The 18,195-nt window shown below is 40.5% G+C and overlaps 2 protein-coding genes across 2 annotated transcripts in view; both read left to right on the top strand.

Moving 5' to 3' along the window:
* LOC137975807 (cuticle collagen 2-like) overlaps positions 1-4,267 on the top strand; it is an 11,277-nt gene extending 7,010 nt beyond the window's left edge. Inside the window, exons 6-8 of the mRNA XM_068823001.1 lie at positions 1,063-1,497; positions 1,587-1,684; positions 2,914-4,267. Coding sequence (XP_068679102.1) covers positions 1,063-1,497; positions 1,587-1,684; positions 2,914-3,010 — 630 coding nt within the window. The 3' untranslated portion in view covers positions 3,011-4,267. The remainder of the gene's footprint in view (positions 1-1,062; positions 1,498-1,586; positions 1,685-2,913) is intronic.
* A 3,018-nt stretch (positions 4,268-7,285) lies between these two features.
* Positions 7,286-17,948, top strand: LOC137976806 (uncharacterized). The gene is made up of 4 exons (XM_068824145.1): positions 7,286-7,349; positions 9,649-9,734; positions 14,933-15,490; positions 17,862-17,948. Exons 1-4 carry the CDS (start codon positions 7,307-7,309, stop codon positions 17,946-17,948), a joined length of 774 nt encoding a protein of 257 aa, XP_068680246.1. The 5' UTR covers positions 7,286-7,306.
* The last annotated feature ends 247 nt before the right edge of the window (positions 17,949-18,195 follow it).

Raw genomic sequence — 18,195 nt, 5'->3', positions numbered from 1 at the left:
TTCGAAGTGTGGGTTATCGACGAAAGGCAGAAATGATCCTCGTGGTTAACTGGACAACTTTTATAGACACCTGTCCTCGATCCTCGTTTTCCAGGAAACCCACACAATTTGAATATATATACATTCATATCAACTCAGCTGATAAACCCATTTCTTTGTTTCGCCGTTTCCCACTTACACAGCACCACACCTTCTTTTTAGAAACTAAACTCTTTTTTCAGGGAAATTCAGGGAAAGCCACCGTTTCTCCAAAAACTTTTATGAGATTAAAAAAAGTGTGATCTATCCTCTCTGTTCCATTCTGATATTACATTTTCTTTATTTTCATTATGATCGTCAAGGAGCCGATCATAAAAAGATCTCAACACTTTTCAGTTCTCCGCTGGAGCCAAAGAAAGTTTGAAAATCAAATAAGTGGAAACAAATCTCACGACTGAAATAATTTAATATAGCTTTTCCACCAGTATCGTTTCAAAATTCTGTTTGCACGTTGATAACAGTCAGTTGACAGCCACGTGTTATTTCCAAAGAATTCAGTGAAATGGGCAGTCGGATTTAATTGTTCAAGGTCAAGGAAGGTTCAAATGTTTATGTTTTTGTTATAAGTGGAATTTTCTTTAGCAGTCTTCGACGTACCGACAAACTTGCACTTTGGGCCAAACTCGTAATCTTTTTGTAACTCAAGGAGACTTACCCTCAATAGGCCAGTTTCGTATTCTAACGTTTGCACTGGATCTAGCATGAAATGGAGGCTAATGCGGGTAAATTCATTTGCATTTGAAAAGATTTGCCCGCATTAGCCTCCATTTCATGCTAGATCCAGTCCAGCCGTGAGAATTCGAAAATGGCCTATTGCCCCTATGACGTACTTATCAGATCGATTAAGATTTGTATGAAGTTGTATGAATGATATCATCTGTTGTGACTGCAAAAAGAAACACAGAAATGTTTATTCACGTAAAGTTTCAATGAACTGTATATTTTTATGGCGCCATTTTATTTTCTTATCACAAGTGGTATCAACGAGTTAACCATGGTTATCTTTGCTTTTTCTTTCCCTAGTGTGAATCAGACGAACTCAAAGCGCTCATCTATCGCGTAATGATGGTGGATAAACACGTCAAAGACAAAATAAACCAAACAAACGTGGCTGCTACAACAACTTCTCCAACCCAGGGAATGACTATAAAGGGGACATCGACAACCCCTGCTTCATCTCAGAGGCCTAATACACCAACACAACCACAATCATCACCATCCCAGCCCCCTCAGGCGGCAGTTGCACCCCCTGCATCTTCCCAGGCTCCCGCCCCTGCTCAAGGTCAACCTGCCCCTCCAATCCCTGTACCCGCGAGTCCACCACAAGTCGTTTGGGGAAGTCCCGCGTCACCACCCGTATCTCCTCCTGCACCCGTATCTCCGTATGGTTTCAGTGTTCAGAGCACACTGGCAGCGCCTGGAACGGTTATTGGAAACAATGGGCATGTTGAAATACAGGTTAGAGAAAGTATTCCGTTCCGTTTGCCATGGCAATTCACCCGATTGTTTACATTAGTCAGTGGTTCTCTTACCCTTGCATTCTCCAGGGAGTTGTAACGCCAGAAGTATCCGTTATACAGGGCTATCCGGGAAATCCAGGATATACTCCTGGTACATCACGTGGGACATTGTTCAAGAAAAGCAGGTTGGTCGAATACTTGAATGGAAAAAAAGAGTATTAGACATCGGTGTTTTTCTCCATAGATGCATTTATCCGACTCAGAGGTTCTTGGAAAGACCCGAGAGCTTCTTTACGAACTCTGTTTTCTGGTTAGGATGCCCTGCCACAAATCATCTATGGCAGACCTTTTAGACCAAGGCCAAGAGCCCATAACCAATATACCACAACTCCATTACTTGGTCTAGGAAACGGCATTTTCACAGATCAAGCTATTTTTAGACGAGTTCTTAAATAAGATTTGGTTTGCACGAGTGACTATTCTCAATCCCATGGGTCGCATTAATTTCTCATGCAAGACTTGTGATTCTGAGCTGGAAAGGTCTGATTTCGCGGGAAAATCAATCTAAAAATTACTCGGTCAAACGCCGTGCCGAAAATACAATGAAGTTGTACGCTCCCATTCATGGGTTCCTGGCAAAGTAACTTTTTCTTTCCGGATACGTCTTTCGTCCACATGTATCCGGCGAATTCGTTGGCGAATCCGGAACTTTTTGAATACGCTCTCTGGAGTGGGTATTTTTGAATCCGCTATGAATCCGGAACCGTGTGGACGCTGTCGTGGACGCTGTCGTGGACGCTAAATCCGGAAATCTTTTAATCCGGATGACGTAACAAGATCGAGCGCAGTTCCTCACCGCGAAATCAATTCTCAAGATGGCTGCCGAGGGCAATATTATTTCTTCACTTCTTGGACTTATTTTAAGTATTATCACGTGTGTGCAGTTAAACATAGCTATGAACACTGTACACTTTAATTATGCCTTATTATTCCTTGAGAAGTCCTGATTACTAGAGTGAATCCGGCTACGTCTAGACTGGCAAATTCGATTTGAATACGCTACGTGTGGGTGGGAATATTTTTGAATCTGGAAAGAAAAATTTGCGGATTCAAAAATAGCCGGATACGTGTGAGCCGGGCCTTAAACGAGGGCGAGGAAACAATTGTCCTGTCATGCCGTTTCTCAGTTTTCCGTGCTCCTTTATCTAACGTAAAACCAATTAGCACATTACCGCGACGAAAAATTCGCAGTTAGACTTGCTGGAAAAACGCCTGCAGTAAACTCGACAATCTTAGATAAACCTCTTGAGCCCTCACAATAACAAATAGGGTTACTTGAAGTGCCGCCCTGAACTAAACATACTTTTAACGTAAGTTTATCATCTTTTTTTTTTGTTTTTGTTTTACCATGTAGCATTTTGTCAAGTGGCTCCAATACTGAAGCCAAGCACAGTCCTAAGAAGTCAGCTCACCATTCTACGGTTCATCACAAAACAAAGTCTCTCACATAAATCGTGAAGCAGCCAAGATTCTGGCATCGTAAAAAGAGGAGTTTGTTTAGGGAGAAAATGTAAAGACAAAGAAGAGAGAGGATGGTTAAGCGAATATGGAACATCGAATCGAACAGGGGAACCAAACTTCAACCCAGTTTTCCCCGGCCAAGGTGCGGGATTGCAGAAACCCACCCTTGCATCTTATTAAAAACAAAAGAGCATATTGTATCATGGCCCGTTCGTCTTAAAAACGAATTATTTTTCCGTAACCTCGGACCTCCATCGCAGTTTTATCGCAAGGAGCATGAATTGAACCGTTTTATAATTGTGGGGTTCATGTGCTTATTCAAATACTCAACTTTTCTCGTTAAGTAGTACGCCCCAGCTTCTAAGATTCGACGACACCGACTTACTCTATCATTGGCTATAAACATGGCTTTCTGCCAGAAGGAAATACCGATGGTGGTTTAATTAAAAAAAACCGTTACCCCCAGATCGCTCAATCGATTTGCGGAAAGAGTTGATTAATTTAGAATAATAATCCTCAAATAGGACAGATGGCTCAATAGCCCATTTCCGAGTTGCTGCATGCCTCAGTTTCAAAAAAACGAATCCAGGTGCACAACCATTCAAATGGAAATGAGTTGCGTATTCTTACGCAAATGAAATTCGTTTCCCTTACAATAGTTGAGCACCAATACTCACTTCTAAACCGAGAAAAACAGTAACTCGGAAATGGCCCATTCTATCCCAGTTGAGAGTGTGAGAGGTCGAAACCAACACTGAGGAGAAAGAGCTTCCTTTGTAATTCCAGCTGCAAATGGTTAGACTTTTAAGTCTTCTTGGTTAAAAAAGCTGCAGAGCGTAGACACCCTCTCACCGCACATGTTCGTAAATAATTCTCTGCCGGGGACGTTAAAAAAGCCCACACATGCACTGTTTGCGAAGCGACAGTGTTGTGGTCTGGCCTTTGTAAACTGAAATTACAGCAGGTCTAAAGTCAGCTGAACAGTTGCGCTGCCAATAGACCGCGATTCGGCCAATTCAATGTTTTACCCAATTCCAATCCTTTGGGCATGAAACGTTTTGTTCCGAGTATTTCCTTATCATTTGAGTGTGAATGCTACATTATCATGCAAAAGCAACACATACAGAACCTTAAGCCCGAGACATCTGGATTGCATGGGTACAACATTGAGTTAGCCGAATCGGGTCTATATATGCTAACACGCTTCAACAAATAAACAAAAGAAAGAAAACGAGAGGTGACTTCAACCCATTCTCTCCCTCTAATTAACTATTCTCGTTAATTCGTAATTTGCTCTGATGAATTTACTATTATCGTGAATTTAGAAGACTGAAAGCTTGATATAGATTATGGCAAATGGTGATATGTATCTTTTAAAATATAATCCAAGTGTATCGGATGGACAGGACTCGGAACTTGGGAATGTTGATTCACCCGTCAGCTAACTACTTATTATCACTCGGCAACAAACAATACAAACACTGGAAAAGGTCGTTTACCAAACTTCACGACAAAGCTAAACATTTTAAAATCAAAGCTTAGTTCTAATTACTCTTCAGCAGCGATATTCTGTGGGAGACTGTTAAATAAATGTTTTTTTGAGAACGCAGTGTCATGATCTAAAGTCGTGAAGCGGAAAGAAGTGGTTCCTATAGAGAGGATTTCCCTTATTTTTTCTGCTACCACAAGTCCTAGGTCACAGTGTCCTAAATTAACGATAATAGGAAGTTCATAGCAAATTAGAAATTAAAGATAATCCTACGACTTTCGCCGGATTAATACTGAGTTCAGATCCTCCACTTGCATGGGAGCCGTCAAAGAGACTCGTGGGTGCTAAGCTATAGTAGCTGCTGAACAAGGTTAAGCTGATAGTTTTCTCGTTTACCACGCATGTCTGACCATACCAACACCGATATAACTTTCTACAGGTAACTTGAAGTATAACTGAGCTTAGGTTTGGTTCCCACTGGCGACATAAGGATTCATAATCGCAATCATAAACATAAGTTTCTAAATGATCTTGTGAACGTGAACGAAATAAAGTCTTGGCATACAGCAGCTTTACACTTGTTTATTTTGTGTACCCCTGCTTTAAAAATGGCTGCCGTACAAAAATACGTATTGATCGCACTTATGATAGGCCTCCGTCAAATCGGGAATTCGTCGACAACGGATAGTCATTTTGCACTGTATACTAATTCTGTTACTTTTTGATTTAAGAGCAATGTCGCTTGAGAAACCAAGTTGCTGAGCCACTTGATTCCAAGCATTCTTTTTTTGTTTCTGTACATCGATTTGTTGTATAGGTAAAGTTTCTACCGTAGAGGACGCCATCTTGAAACACTGTGACGCAAACGTACTGGAACTAGATTGTCACTGGCTGGAGCACAATAGACTGCTTTCATTGTTATGATTTTGATTATGCCGCTACGTTTTCATGATGTTCCCACTACAACCGAGAGCAACATAAATCATTATCACAGACATAATCATCTTGAAACATCATTATGATTCATTATGATTTTGTCGATCTCGTGATTATGTTTTCACACGTTCCCAATCGGACATAAGCGAGAAAACGTTTCTTATGATTATGATCCAAATGTCACTAGTGGGAACCAAACCTTAGCGATAACACAGCTCTTTGTCGGGGAACGAGGCTAAACTTCGCTTCAGGCGCGCGTCTGTTTTTTTTTTTTTTTTGGACTGAATAGCAAATTGTAAAGAATAATCAAGACGTGGTCGACAAAGAGAACAAAAAATAGACAAAACGGCACTTTGGTATCCTGTGGGACGCGAAGAATTGCTGGAACTGAATAGCAAGAGCAGAAACCTGATAAGCTCTGAGAAAATTCTGTAGGAAAAAAAACCCTTTACTTGATTTGTCCAAGCATATAACAGAAAACAAGCTTTTTTTGACAGCACCTGTCGACCGCAATGAAAATAAAAAGAGTAGACACTGAAGAGTGACGTTCGTCTTTGATTTCGGAAACGAAAAAAGACAGAGAAACATTTGTTGGAGAGTAGGATCTGTCAATATCGTATCTCTCGTTTTTACGCGCAAAATTGAAAGAAATCACTCATTTGTACGCGAATTGCCAAATTTCACAGCGTTCTTACCCTCTAGATTCCTTTGCTAAGAGATATACTAAATATATCTAACTGACAACTTATGTAATTACTTTTAAATATATAACAAGGACCATAGGTCAACGTCTCAAACATTTTCATCAGCCATTAGAATTTAAAATATGTATTAAAAGCAAACTCATTCAAAGTCATAGAAACCAACGCAAATTCACATAAACGGTGAACACCGTCAAAATTTAAAGTTTAATACTAAACTAACATATCACCTTGTTCGGCTTGCACTCAGGTTTCAACTGTACTTTTATCAACAACTCACATGCTATGCACTGTTCTTGTATTCCAAGCTTTGCCGTTTAAATATAACCTAAATACACGTATTGTATTTAATTTCTGGCGATGGGATGCCCTTTTATCCTGCTGTCGAACTTTAACACAACTTTTGTCTCACAAAAGCGGTGAAAATGTCATGTAACTCTGTTCTTCAAGCAGACAGTGTCAGTTGCGAAAACGTATTGAAATATTTCGTGGACGCTAGAGACAGCTCACTCTGAGAGGAAACTCATTATCTTTTTCAAAGTTGTGCTCAGTATACCTTCTTGCTTGCAATTCTGGACAGAAAAGTTTACATTGGTCTAAAATTCGCTATATAAATTAAAAATCATTATCGTTTGAGTTTTAAGTCATCAAAACTGATGACAAAAATGAAGTTAAGTTTTGAAATTAATTCGTAAACTCAACTGAGTTTATTCAGTTAGTCAGTTTCCCGATATATCAAAATGTGATACTTTAGTCTACTTGGTATAAATCAGTGTCCTTGAATTGCAGAAAAATAAGAAACTAATGGGAGAAGACACAGAGCAACATATTTCAATGATCGGTTAGAGAAAGTGTGTCTGGAAAATGAAGTTTCTAAGCAGAGCTCTTTATTTTAGGCGGGCAATTCGAGTCTCAGACATTTTGAGCAACCTCTCGTCTGAATTTAATATCTCAGGGTTACCTGTCAGGCATTGTTTGCAAACTATTACAGCCCATACCAGCCCAGTAGAGTTTCTTCATTTACGTTTTAGACGGGTTGGTGGCAGCAAGAACGCCTGGGGGTATCACTTTAAAGTGCAGCTCTTAAAAAACTCTCTCACAACATTAAATTGCAATTACGCCGTGCAAAACATTGAAGACGGTCATTCTTAGACGAAGCCATGTACTTCAACTCCTGCGCTGAAATAGCTTATCATTCTACAGGTATTTAACTTTAATTTAGAGGTTTATTACATATATATTTTCCCAGTCATAAATAACAAGTGTGCGAGCCTTAGGGCTACGAATGAAATGGCTTTTTCTCATCCGTTCATTGTCGTTACCATTACTGTTGGTGACTACTGAACAAATTGCTGTCGGGGATACAAAAGTAATATGATAGTTGTCGAGTCTTTGAAATAAGTACAAAACCGACACTGTTTTCGGTTTCTTTAAAAATGGTCCTGAGGACTCTCTGCAAAAACTGAATTCAGCAACTGTCGTGTTTGAACTTATTCCTTGGAGTGGAAACTGTTAAAAAATCTTAACGAGCACACTTATACTGTGTTCACACTTGGCCGAAACATGACCAGTCTGATCACGAATGAAAAATTGTCTCGTAACGAAAAGTGTTGACATCAGACAGTGCATTGCGCGAATCATGGTTGTTGAAACATGATTATTCTGAGCATGACTGAAACCACCTCGCGAGGTAGTTTCAACTGTGAAAACTCGAGTAAATTGCAATTACCGAAACCTCACTGCCTGCCGCTGGGAGCGAGATGGTCAGTTTGGTTGGTTTGGAGCCAAATCGAAACGTTTCCACTTTAAAAATGCGTTGGAATACAATGTTTATCACCTCTGTTTGTGTTATTTTCTTAATCAAGCTACGATGGCCTAAGAACAAGAGTTTCCACTTTAATTAAGAGGCAGCTTCTTAATACCATATTAAGAAGGAGTTTGTGTACAAATTGTCAGTTTTCTACAAGTTCTCATCACGGTTTCACTGTGAAAACTAGAAAATCAGCAAAATTAATCCACACACGTTGTCTATTTATCAGTCCGCGAAGAAGATCTGTTTCTCACGACCGGTGGCACAGTTGCATGATTGACCAACACTCAGGGTCTCAAAAATCTCTGAGGAGAAAGAGCCGTCTTTGTAATTTTACCTGCAAATGGTTAGACCTTCAAGTCTTTCCGGATAAGGGGCCCGTTTCTCGAAAGTCCCGAAACTTTACGGGCCATTTTCGGGTGTCAGTATTGTATCTCAAGAACGGATAGGATTTAAGTCGTCAAACTTCACATTAATTTTTGCTTTTTGTTACCTTTAAAACATGTTAAAAGATCGACTTTCCAAAACAAGCGGTTGCCAGTTTCGCAAATGGCTTTTCGGACCCGGAAAGTTATCGGGACGTTCGAGAAACGGGACCAAGGGACGGCTTTGAACCCTAGTCCTTCTTGTATAATAAGCAACACTGGGAGACATTAAATACCCCACACACTGTTCGTGAAGATTAGCCGGGGGAGATCCTCGGTGTTGGGTGGTCTCATTGATCTCTCAAAGAATCACAAACTTTCTCAGAGAATTGTAAACTGTCATGAAATTGGACGTGATATGAGCAGTAATATAAATCCGCGGTAGCCTCCGGCTCCGGATCAAGTGGTCCGGGTGTGGGTCCTGACCGGGAACATTGTGTTGTGTTCTTGGGCAAGACATTTTACTCTCACGGTGCCTCTCTCCACCCAGGTGTATAAATGGGTACCGGCGAAAATGCTGGGGTTAACCCTGCGATGGACTAGCATCCCATCCAGGGAGGAGTAGAAATACTCCTAGTCGCTTCATGCTACGGAAACCGGAGATAAGCGCCGGCCTGATGGGCCTTCCTAGGCTCGTAACAGAGACTTTACTATTACTACTAGGGGTAATCTCGGATTATTGACTGAAGTGTGTTCCTCTGTCGCTTTGGAAGCAAAGGAGAAAGTAGCGAAAGAAGTAATCTTATAGGAGCGAAGGTTAGGGATACCATGTACTTCTTAACGTGGTTTCAATAAGGGCCGAGTCAAGTATTACTACTACTGGGCAGACCTCGTTACAAAAAGGGAAATATGCCCTTTCTGTGGCTGCTGAGAGTGGCTGAAAGTGGCTCCAATTTGATGGCACGCACTGCATGTTGGATGTCTCGAGGCATGATCTAACGTAAACTTCACTGGCCACATCCATGATATACTCCAACGCCGGAATAGGATCTAAACACGAACTTCTAAATGTGTTAAGACACGTAGAAAAGACGTGGGTATATGGGAAGCCGCTATTGTTTATTTCAATACATTTTTAAGCGATGACGACCTGTTATATAGATTCAGGCAGTTTTATAAAATTAAATGTTCTCTCCGCATTAGGCTCGGGAATTTGTGGTAAACAAACAAGTCACGACTTAAATAAGCAGTCTTAAGTCACACAGTGGTTTTCCTGAAAGAGCTAAGTCTGTGGTCTCATTTTTTTCCATCATCACGTTTCGTCAAGATGGGTTTCACGCTATAAGAGCCCGCAATAACCACACCGCTGACGAGAGGTGGCCTTCGATGAAAGCTGTGAAGATCCCACGTAAGGTAAGCATATAGGCAAATAACCATAAAATCTCACGGTTTTACGACACTAAAAAAAGCGGACAAATTCATAGCCAAACGCTTTTTAGTTTAACAACTTCTCCTTTCTGCGTCGCTCGTAGAAGTTTGTTTGATCATTTGGCGATCATGTGAAAGTTGAAATTGTTGGTCACTTGTAAATCAACTCCCTTTAGGCTTCATTTCGCGTCCAACCAAACCGTTCTGTAAACAGATCGATGCACCTGACTGTCTTATTGACCGACTGACTGTCTTCCTTGGCATATATTTAAGTTTTGTGACAAGCTCCGGTCAATAAGTACTGTGTCAGATCGGACGTGGTGGTCAAATAATTGCCTCGAGGGTGATAGAATTTGAGATTTCAGTTTTGACTGTCACGCTTACGAGGTTACAGCATTTGACACGCTAACGGTAAAACGCTTGGCTTTGATCAAGAAGCGAGCCATTTTTCAGTTCACGTTTTGAACTCGACATTCAGTCGTTTGAGGTAGAGGGAAAGTCGATGAGGCGTCAAGGAAAAACCGGGGCTGTCATCCGGCTTAGTCAAGACTACAATCGACCGACAGGAATTGCAACGTTGCCTCGTATAAGCTGGAAACTGATATGTTGGCTCAGTGGACGAGAAGTTTTGAAGAAAGTTCCCCACTTTTAGCGACCTCCGGGATCTTTTTTTCCAAATCACAACTATGTGAATGTTCCGTGAAAAAAGACGGAGTGAAGTCTTAGTTTCTTGTCTGAAACCACTCGCAAAGGCTTATTGAGTTGGCAGCGAAAATAAGACGTCCTTGAAGGTGAGATGCTTTTATGACAAATCCACTTGCTAACGATCGATCGTATGTTCTCATCTATAGAGTTCTTAATTTGATGTGCCCTTCAAGTAATTTTTACCGTCATGGATTTCCTCTTTAACACGACGCTGTTAAACCATTGTGAATGAAAAGCTTCCCTTTCGCCTTCGAGTCTCTTGCATCGAGTACAGAAAAAAGTCCGATTTGGAGCATTAAAAAAAGCGTGAGGCCAAATCCTAGAAGTACGACGAGTTGATTTTATTTATTAACTCTTGCACCATTTACTTTTCTAAAATACTCCAGAGGATTTAGTTTGAGTAGCTTTTATTTCTCTCTCTCTCTCTCTCTCTCTCTCTAAAAAGAACTGAACACAAAAATCTAATAGCTCCCTCGAAAAGACGAAAGATTCTTCACATATTCTGCGAAATAAATCTCCCATCGGTGTACTTCAGCCTCTTAAAATAACGCGTGCTTTCTGAGTAACTATAAAAACAATTTCTGAATGTGGCATCTGTGCCATTCGGAGCAACTTTGCAGCCGATCATTCCTCAGTCGAAACCTTCTCGAGCTCTTCCAAACCTATTGTAGTCTTCGGAGAGGTTTCGAGAAAATACTACGGACCTTTTTACGCTCAACGCGCCGATTATTTTGTGACACATTTTGCAGCCGATTACAGTCGTATATTATTGTTATATAATCTATTGCAAAGTGAGTGTCATACAAACAATACGAGACGGTCGCTGTAGATTCGCCATGAAATGAGATACACTATCCTTTCTTCTTTCGACTTTCTTGTGAGCCGAGAATAAGCTCTTGTTTACGAATATGGGAAACTTTCTGCGCGATTCGTTTGAAATAACGAGAAAAAAACACAAAATACGTCTTCTCTGAAGTTAAACAAAGAGTTCATATAACGATCGATGTCCCGGGAGAGCAAACTTACGTACATCTGATACGATTTTATTGTCGTAAGGTGACACTCAAAACCTCGCTTGAGACGTGATGTTGCTCTAAGTGATAAAAGACATCCTTTTAGAGTTTCTGAAGTCCCACATGTTATTTGTTAGTCTCAGCGAGGTTATTTTCTCAAGTGTCATTGAAGTATAAGAGGATTGATTATTAAAACAATTAACATATATCATCACGAATATCAAAGTCCTTAACTAAGGCCGAACGATTCAAAACTTGTCAACAAACTGATGTTTTTATGTGTTTTTTAAAAGACTAACAGTAAGTGTGTGTCTTTCTCCTAATAAAATAAGCTATCTTGTGTAGTGCCTCAGAGATACGAAAAGTGCCTCTTAAAGAAATAGACTTTGATTATTAGTTTTATGTGGGGAAAAAACAATTTAAAAAGAATCTACTAGAGACCAAAAAAATACTTTCAAGATACTTTTCTGCCGCCTTTTAACGAGAAACAGTGAAGTTTCTGGTTGAAGAAAATTCTACTTGCTCGCGGTAGATCACAAAAAAATAGAACAATAATAACCATAAATAAATAAACAAGAATAAAAAAAATACTCGGAAATATTTGTTGGCCACGTCCTGTCCAAGTAGGAAATAACAGAAGACGTTAGTTTTTTAATCTGAACTGACAAACTCCTTGGTGGGACGACAATGCTTCACCTGGTTAGTTGAAAAGGCTTTCTGGGACATGAAGCGTTTTTGAATTCTTGCTTCTCGCAGCTTTTGTGAAAAATCTAAACATTTTAAATGACTGTCTGCCTGTCGAAAACGTATGCAAATATACGAAACGTTAAGGCCCAAGGAAGCAAAATTAAAGCCATCGGACGGCATTTTCTTTCTTTCTATTTAGCCAAGAAAATTACCAATGACTTGGTCAGTATCATTTGTCAGTTGGACCGATGAAATTCTTACCGCAAGAGCTAGTATTGTGTTTCGTGACTTTCGCAAGCGATATAGTTTTACAAAATTAGCATATAGATTGTTTTTGACGAATCTTTGCCGCCATTCAATTTTCTTAGCAAGCGAGGGTGCAAACTCGGACACTTTTTTCGGACTTTTTTCCCAACGAAATCTTTTGGAGCTCGAGACGTCGCGAATAGTGAAATGTGAAAAAGCACGATAGAACAGCAGGGGGTATATTTTCTTGCGCAGTCTTGAACATAGATAACATCATCTAGGAATGTTACGACAAAAGGCCACATCTGCAGGGAGCTTTGAATAAACATTAGAATTTCAATAACACGCAAATGATAGCTTTGTTGCGTTTTTATTTCGAGAGGATATGTCATGCGAGACATCCCGATCCAGCAACGGTTACAAAAACCGAAGATGTGTTTGTTGAAGAAATCATATAAGTACTTGTTGGCAAACATTGGCAGAGCGTCAATATTGGCGCTCCCAGCTTCAATATTGACCAATTTGGCTTTCAAATATCCGGATCATCCTTTGGTGTTAATTATATCGAGCAATTTTCTCGCCTTTCCAAATTCTAAGTGCATGTAAACAAGAAACGATTATTGTTTGATCTGGGTTTAAACTGGCTTTTTACACGCGCTGACTTAGAGAAAGCGTGCGAAGATCAATCGCATGAATTAAAATCAATCGCACGTCACTTCAAATGATCCGATTGTGTTAACAGGTAGAGCACGAGCCGAAGTCAGGCGATTGGCTTTATCGGGAGAATTTTAAATCCCTTCGCGATTCAGGCGATTATTTTCTTGCAATGAGTGCAGAAGTCATTAAGACAACTCACTGACATAATGAAATCAAAGAAGCCATTTATTCAATAATTAATCAAATCTGTTCAACATTAAGCCTGTATCTTTCTAAAAGCACAAGCCCCGGTGACCCCCAAAACACTTATTCTTGTTTACAAACAAACTAAACGAAGATAAAACAGTTAGATGACCTCAAATGAGTACGCTTTCTGCAACCTTGTCGTAAGTGGATGGGATCTTTACAGTTCCTGCCGAAATTCCCGTCGTTTTGGATTTGTTCATGATCAAACATCTGGCAACAGACTTTCGTGGGCGTTTTCGACGAAGCCTTTGCAATCTTCATTGACTTGAGTTAAGCGTGGATGAACGTCCCTTTATCTGTGAATATGGCATAAGGCACATAGTTCAAAAGACACCGCCGACTAATCTGGAATAATTTAAGCACAGATGACTGTCGTTTCTTGGTTACAACCCAGGAAGCATTTGTCACTTTTCATTTAACGGAGCGGTCACGCGTGGATAAACTAAATTTGTCATGTTCGGCCTGTAGCAATTCACTGTCAACTCGACTATGTAACCGTCGAGCAGAGCTTCGATAGTCAAATGGCGCAAAAGACCATTTGATCGAAGCAATACACCCATTAACTTGGATTAACAAAGGAAAAGAACTCACAAAAGGCTCAGTGAAAATTGTTGCAAGGCCCCGCCTGCCTGTTTATATACCATAGATTATTGGGTGTTGGATAGCATTATTATACGATTTGCCTTTTCTATCTGCCAATCACAAACTAGTTTAAGAGTATGCCAAAACTATAAACCAACAGGGGGCCTCAATAGATTTGCAAATAATTGGAAACTTTAATACGACAGAAAATAATTAAAATCTGTCTGAGTTGCCACTCAAACTCTTGTCGATTCCCAACAGCCTCTTTTGAAAAGTGATCGTAGCGGCCTCGCGAAGCACAAAGTGGAGCCGCGGTTTGCACGAAATTTAAACCGAGTAAGGTTTGAAGTGTGTTGTGAAGTACCACGTTCAGATTTCCCTGCGGCGATTTTCGCGCAACCACACCAGCCTCGTCGCTGTAAAGAGTTAGCGCAAGCTAAACACAACATACCGTGACTGGCTAACGCTTTTCGCCGCCGACTGGTAGAGAGCCCCGGGTTATAAAACATTTAGCGCCGGCCGGGAATTAAGTTTAATTATGACGTCCCAGATAGGCCCTTTGGGATCAAACAATTCAAGTCAAGCAGCACATAGACAGTCAGGTACGAAGAGAAAGAGATCGCAAACCCGTGACTTGTCGCCTCCGTTAACTCCTCTATCTCCATCGTCATCTCATTCAAAACGAAGCGAAACTTCAACATCCGCCTTCGAGCTGATAGAATCCGAGGTAAGATTATAACCGAGTGGAGTGCTGAACTCGCCACTTTCCACACTTGTTAGAATACACTTGATTCAGAGGATAGCAGCTGGAGGGGTTATTCATCCACAGTTAACTGTGTGTGTCCTCAAGAGAAGTTTTGCTATACTATGGCGGTGAGATGACTACAATCAGCGCCCCCATAAAATGCGTTCGTTTGAAAAATTTTCAGCCCTGTCCGCAATGATCGCGCCCGTGTCATGAGCCCGTGTCAGACCGGTGTTCTATCGCGCATGCTATTTTCATTAGATAATTTGGTTATTGACTCCATATGCGCGCTTATTTCACAGGATCGTGTCCTTGGGCTGCATGGCGTTAGTACAGTTAGTGCTGTGTCTTCTTCGCCTACAGCAAATGTCACTACGTCAGGAATAGCATCGTGTGGCGCACCTCGATTATCTCATACGCCTCCTCACGATTTTCGTGAGGTCCTCGCCTCTCCGATGCAGCCACAACCTCACCAATATTACGCGCCACAGTACAATCCGTTACATTTCCCTCAGCAACAACAACCGCGGTTTGATTTTACTCACCCACTAGAGCCATTTCAGGCAGCCCATTCGCAGCAGTTCGGCAATGCTCCTGCAGCTTTTCACCCATCTAGCGGGGCGCCACATCAGTCAATGGCCAGTTCAACTCACCCGCAGTCAGCCTCGCAACATCAAGCTCGCCATCCATTGCGAGCGCGTCCTTCCGACGTTGAAGCACTACAACAAGTTCACATTAACCAGTTTGCCGGAGCAGCTATGGAGCACGCGCGACGAAGGGAAGAACAACTCTACTCGACCGTTCGAAGACCCGATCATATGTTTGATATGATAGCTCCGGGGAGTTTAGCAGACACGCAGGTAAGACGAATAAAAATAGTTCCTTTCCTATTTATCTTAAACTGTCAATTCGTTCTAGTTTTTCCGCGTACATCATGACAAGTTTCGCTTCAATTCCTTCCACATTTCTTTCCGCCATTTGCCTTCTTAGTGATCGTCACGTAACGCTCCAACATCAAGCGAGGAAAAAACAGTAAAACACTCACGGATTCAAGTGAATAAAATTTCAAACTCGAAAGATATTTCCTTGTAGCATGAGAATGTATCTTGAAATGTGGTTTTCGGATACCAAGGAGCATCCGAGTTGGCTTCTAACCATCTGTGATCGTTGAAATACAAGCGTTAAATGACGCCTTCTACAAAGGGCTTGTGGGCTAAATCTTGAGATATACGACAATCTTCAAGGTCATGGAAAGTGACAATTTCAAGTCCCCCGGTCAATATTATCTTATAAAGCCTTTAGCGTTATTCTAGAACTGTTTACAGGCGACACTCGACATACATTTCCTTTTTATTTTGCTATCTTTCACTGACGTCCGTCGTGCTATATATTTGCCTGGCTTATCAAGTTCATGCTTCTCCTTTGTAGAAGCATTGAGGCAGCGTGCTCAATTTGTAAACTCCGGTTTGCTTTCGGGTTTTTAAACATCGCTGTACAAAGTTGATACCCGTAACATTTGCTCCCCACAAGTTCGAACAATGTGTGTGTTATTACGAAACAGTGGCAGAGATCAAAAACACGAAAAGACGAGAATTAGTCACGAGAGCTTTCACGGATCACAGATGATTCAAAAATGCCCGGAATAGCTTGAAATGTTTGTGGTTTGAAATGAAAACGTTTCACCCAAATTTCGCTGTTCTAAATTGTTTTGTAGACTACACTGTCGATTCTAATGAATTATAGTTCTCGAAGCTATTTTTAAAGGAAACAACTCTTTCAAAATGCTAACTACTTTGTCGACGAAACTGAGCCATCCATTTGAAAGGGAGAGAAGAGTTACAGGTGAATATTAAGCGCTCAACCAAAGAAATAAATTTATTCCCTAACAAAAGAAGCAATTCGTGACTTCTTTGAGCTCAGGCTGTAAAACTCACGAAATCGCTTCGCTGGGAAAAAGCGTTTTAACAGAGTATAAATCATTCCATTTTGAAGTCGCAAATACGCCCCATGGGGAGAAGAAACGTAAATATTTCGCGGACACTCGTTTGTCAGTGATGGCTTTTCTGCAAAATTCGATGGCTGGCAAATAGCTTCCACTGTTGAGTTATAGAATTTTCATGTAAAACGACGAAAGAGCACATGATACTGAATGTATACCAAAAATACGAATTGTCTGTAGAGTTCATGAAAATATTCTCATTTTCGCCTCAGTGACCACAAAGCACTACTAGTACGATAAAATTGTAAACGAGAAGATTGTTGTGAGTTTCATTAAGGGAAAACGAAACTTAAAATCTATGAAATCGAATGATAGCTTGTGAAGTTTTATGAAATCTTGTGATTCTTTCAACAAGTTGTACCGTGTTGTGAATTGCCAAAAACGGTGCAGTCAGATTTTGAGACAGTTTACTCTTCTCCTTGCCAGTAGGGCGCAATTAAAAAGCGACCACAGAACCGTTACATAATACCATTAAAAACTCCAGTGAAGATATCCGATAACCCGACTCGTATGCCAAGATTTCTGTTCCAGCAAGTAAATAAAAAACTAGGAATGGTTTACAGTGGATTCGAGTTTGCCCCTGTGTTGTTTACAATGTCAAGCTTTTATATCTTTTTTTATAAGGATCATTGTTGACCCTATAACACTTCACAGCTTATTGTGAGAGGTGTAAAGCACTCCATGCTTCCTAATCTCATTTAGTTAGTTTGCTCATAGATTTAAACGCACTTTTCAAACTCGCCACATCAGTGAGGCGTTTATATGAACCGCACACACAGTTCGTTCTCTCGCTTTTCGACAATTAGCCACACTGAAATTGTCTCCGTTTGGGCATCCGGCCAAGATTCGCTTGCAAAAATTACAATAAAAGGGCGGAAGGCATTAAACACATCTGTGGCTTTGAAATAAAAACGAAGCGATTAGCGACACCATTTCGCGCTCAATAACAAAGGCTTCTCAGTTATACTAGAATTTTGTCGTTTTTTCTGTGTGTCACCTTTCCTCCACATGTTATAATAACTACCTTTAACGATTCACAGCTTGCTATATTTTCTACCTCTACTAAATGTTTCAAATAAAAGAATAGAAAACGTAAACCTGAGAAACATAGCAGTTGTTGAACTTCCAAATTACAAGAGATACTCGTTTTCGTGAAATACATGGACTTGAAGTGAAACGAAGCCGTTGCTTTGTAGCCACAGAGTATAAAACAATCTTTCTTACTCTTATAGAATCATCGGTCTGGGCTAAGCAGCAAGAACGGAGATGCCCATAACCACCATCACAGTCCGCGTGAAAGTAAGTTGCATGATTCTTAAAATACTTGGTGATTTTAAAAAAAAAAGGAGATGGGAAAATAGTTCAACTCATTGTAGTATTTAAAAAGGCTCTACTATGATAGAAATTCGTTTTTGAGTGGGAAACGTTTTGAAACTATTTACTGGTAAAACCATCACAAAAGACTTGTACATTGAAACGTGGTTTGCAAACCACAGGGGGTGTTTTTTTTTTCTACAGAGGGCACCTCTTTGCCATTTGACGGTAAATTCATTACAAACTAATAAA

Source organism: Montipora foliosa, chromosome 11 (assembly GCF_036669935.1).
Source record: "Montipora foliosa isolate CH-2021 chromosome 11, ASM3666993v2, whole genome shotgun sequence".
Classification (NCBI taxonomy): Eukaryota; Metazoa; Cnidaria; class Anthozoa; order Scleractinia; family Acroporidae; genus Montipora; species Montipora foliosa.
The sequence above is the reverse complement of the archived record's forward strand: the minus strand, read 5'-3'. Positions and strand labels throughout refer to the sequence as shown.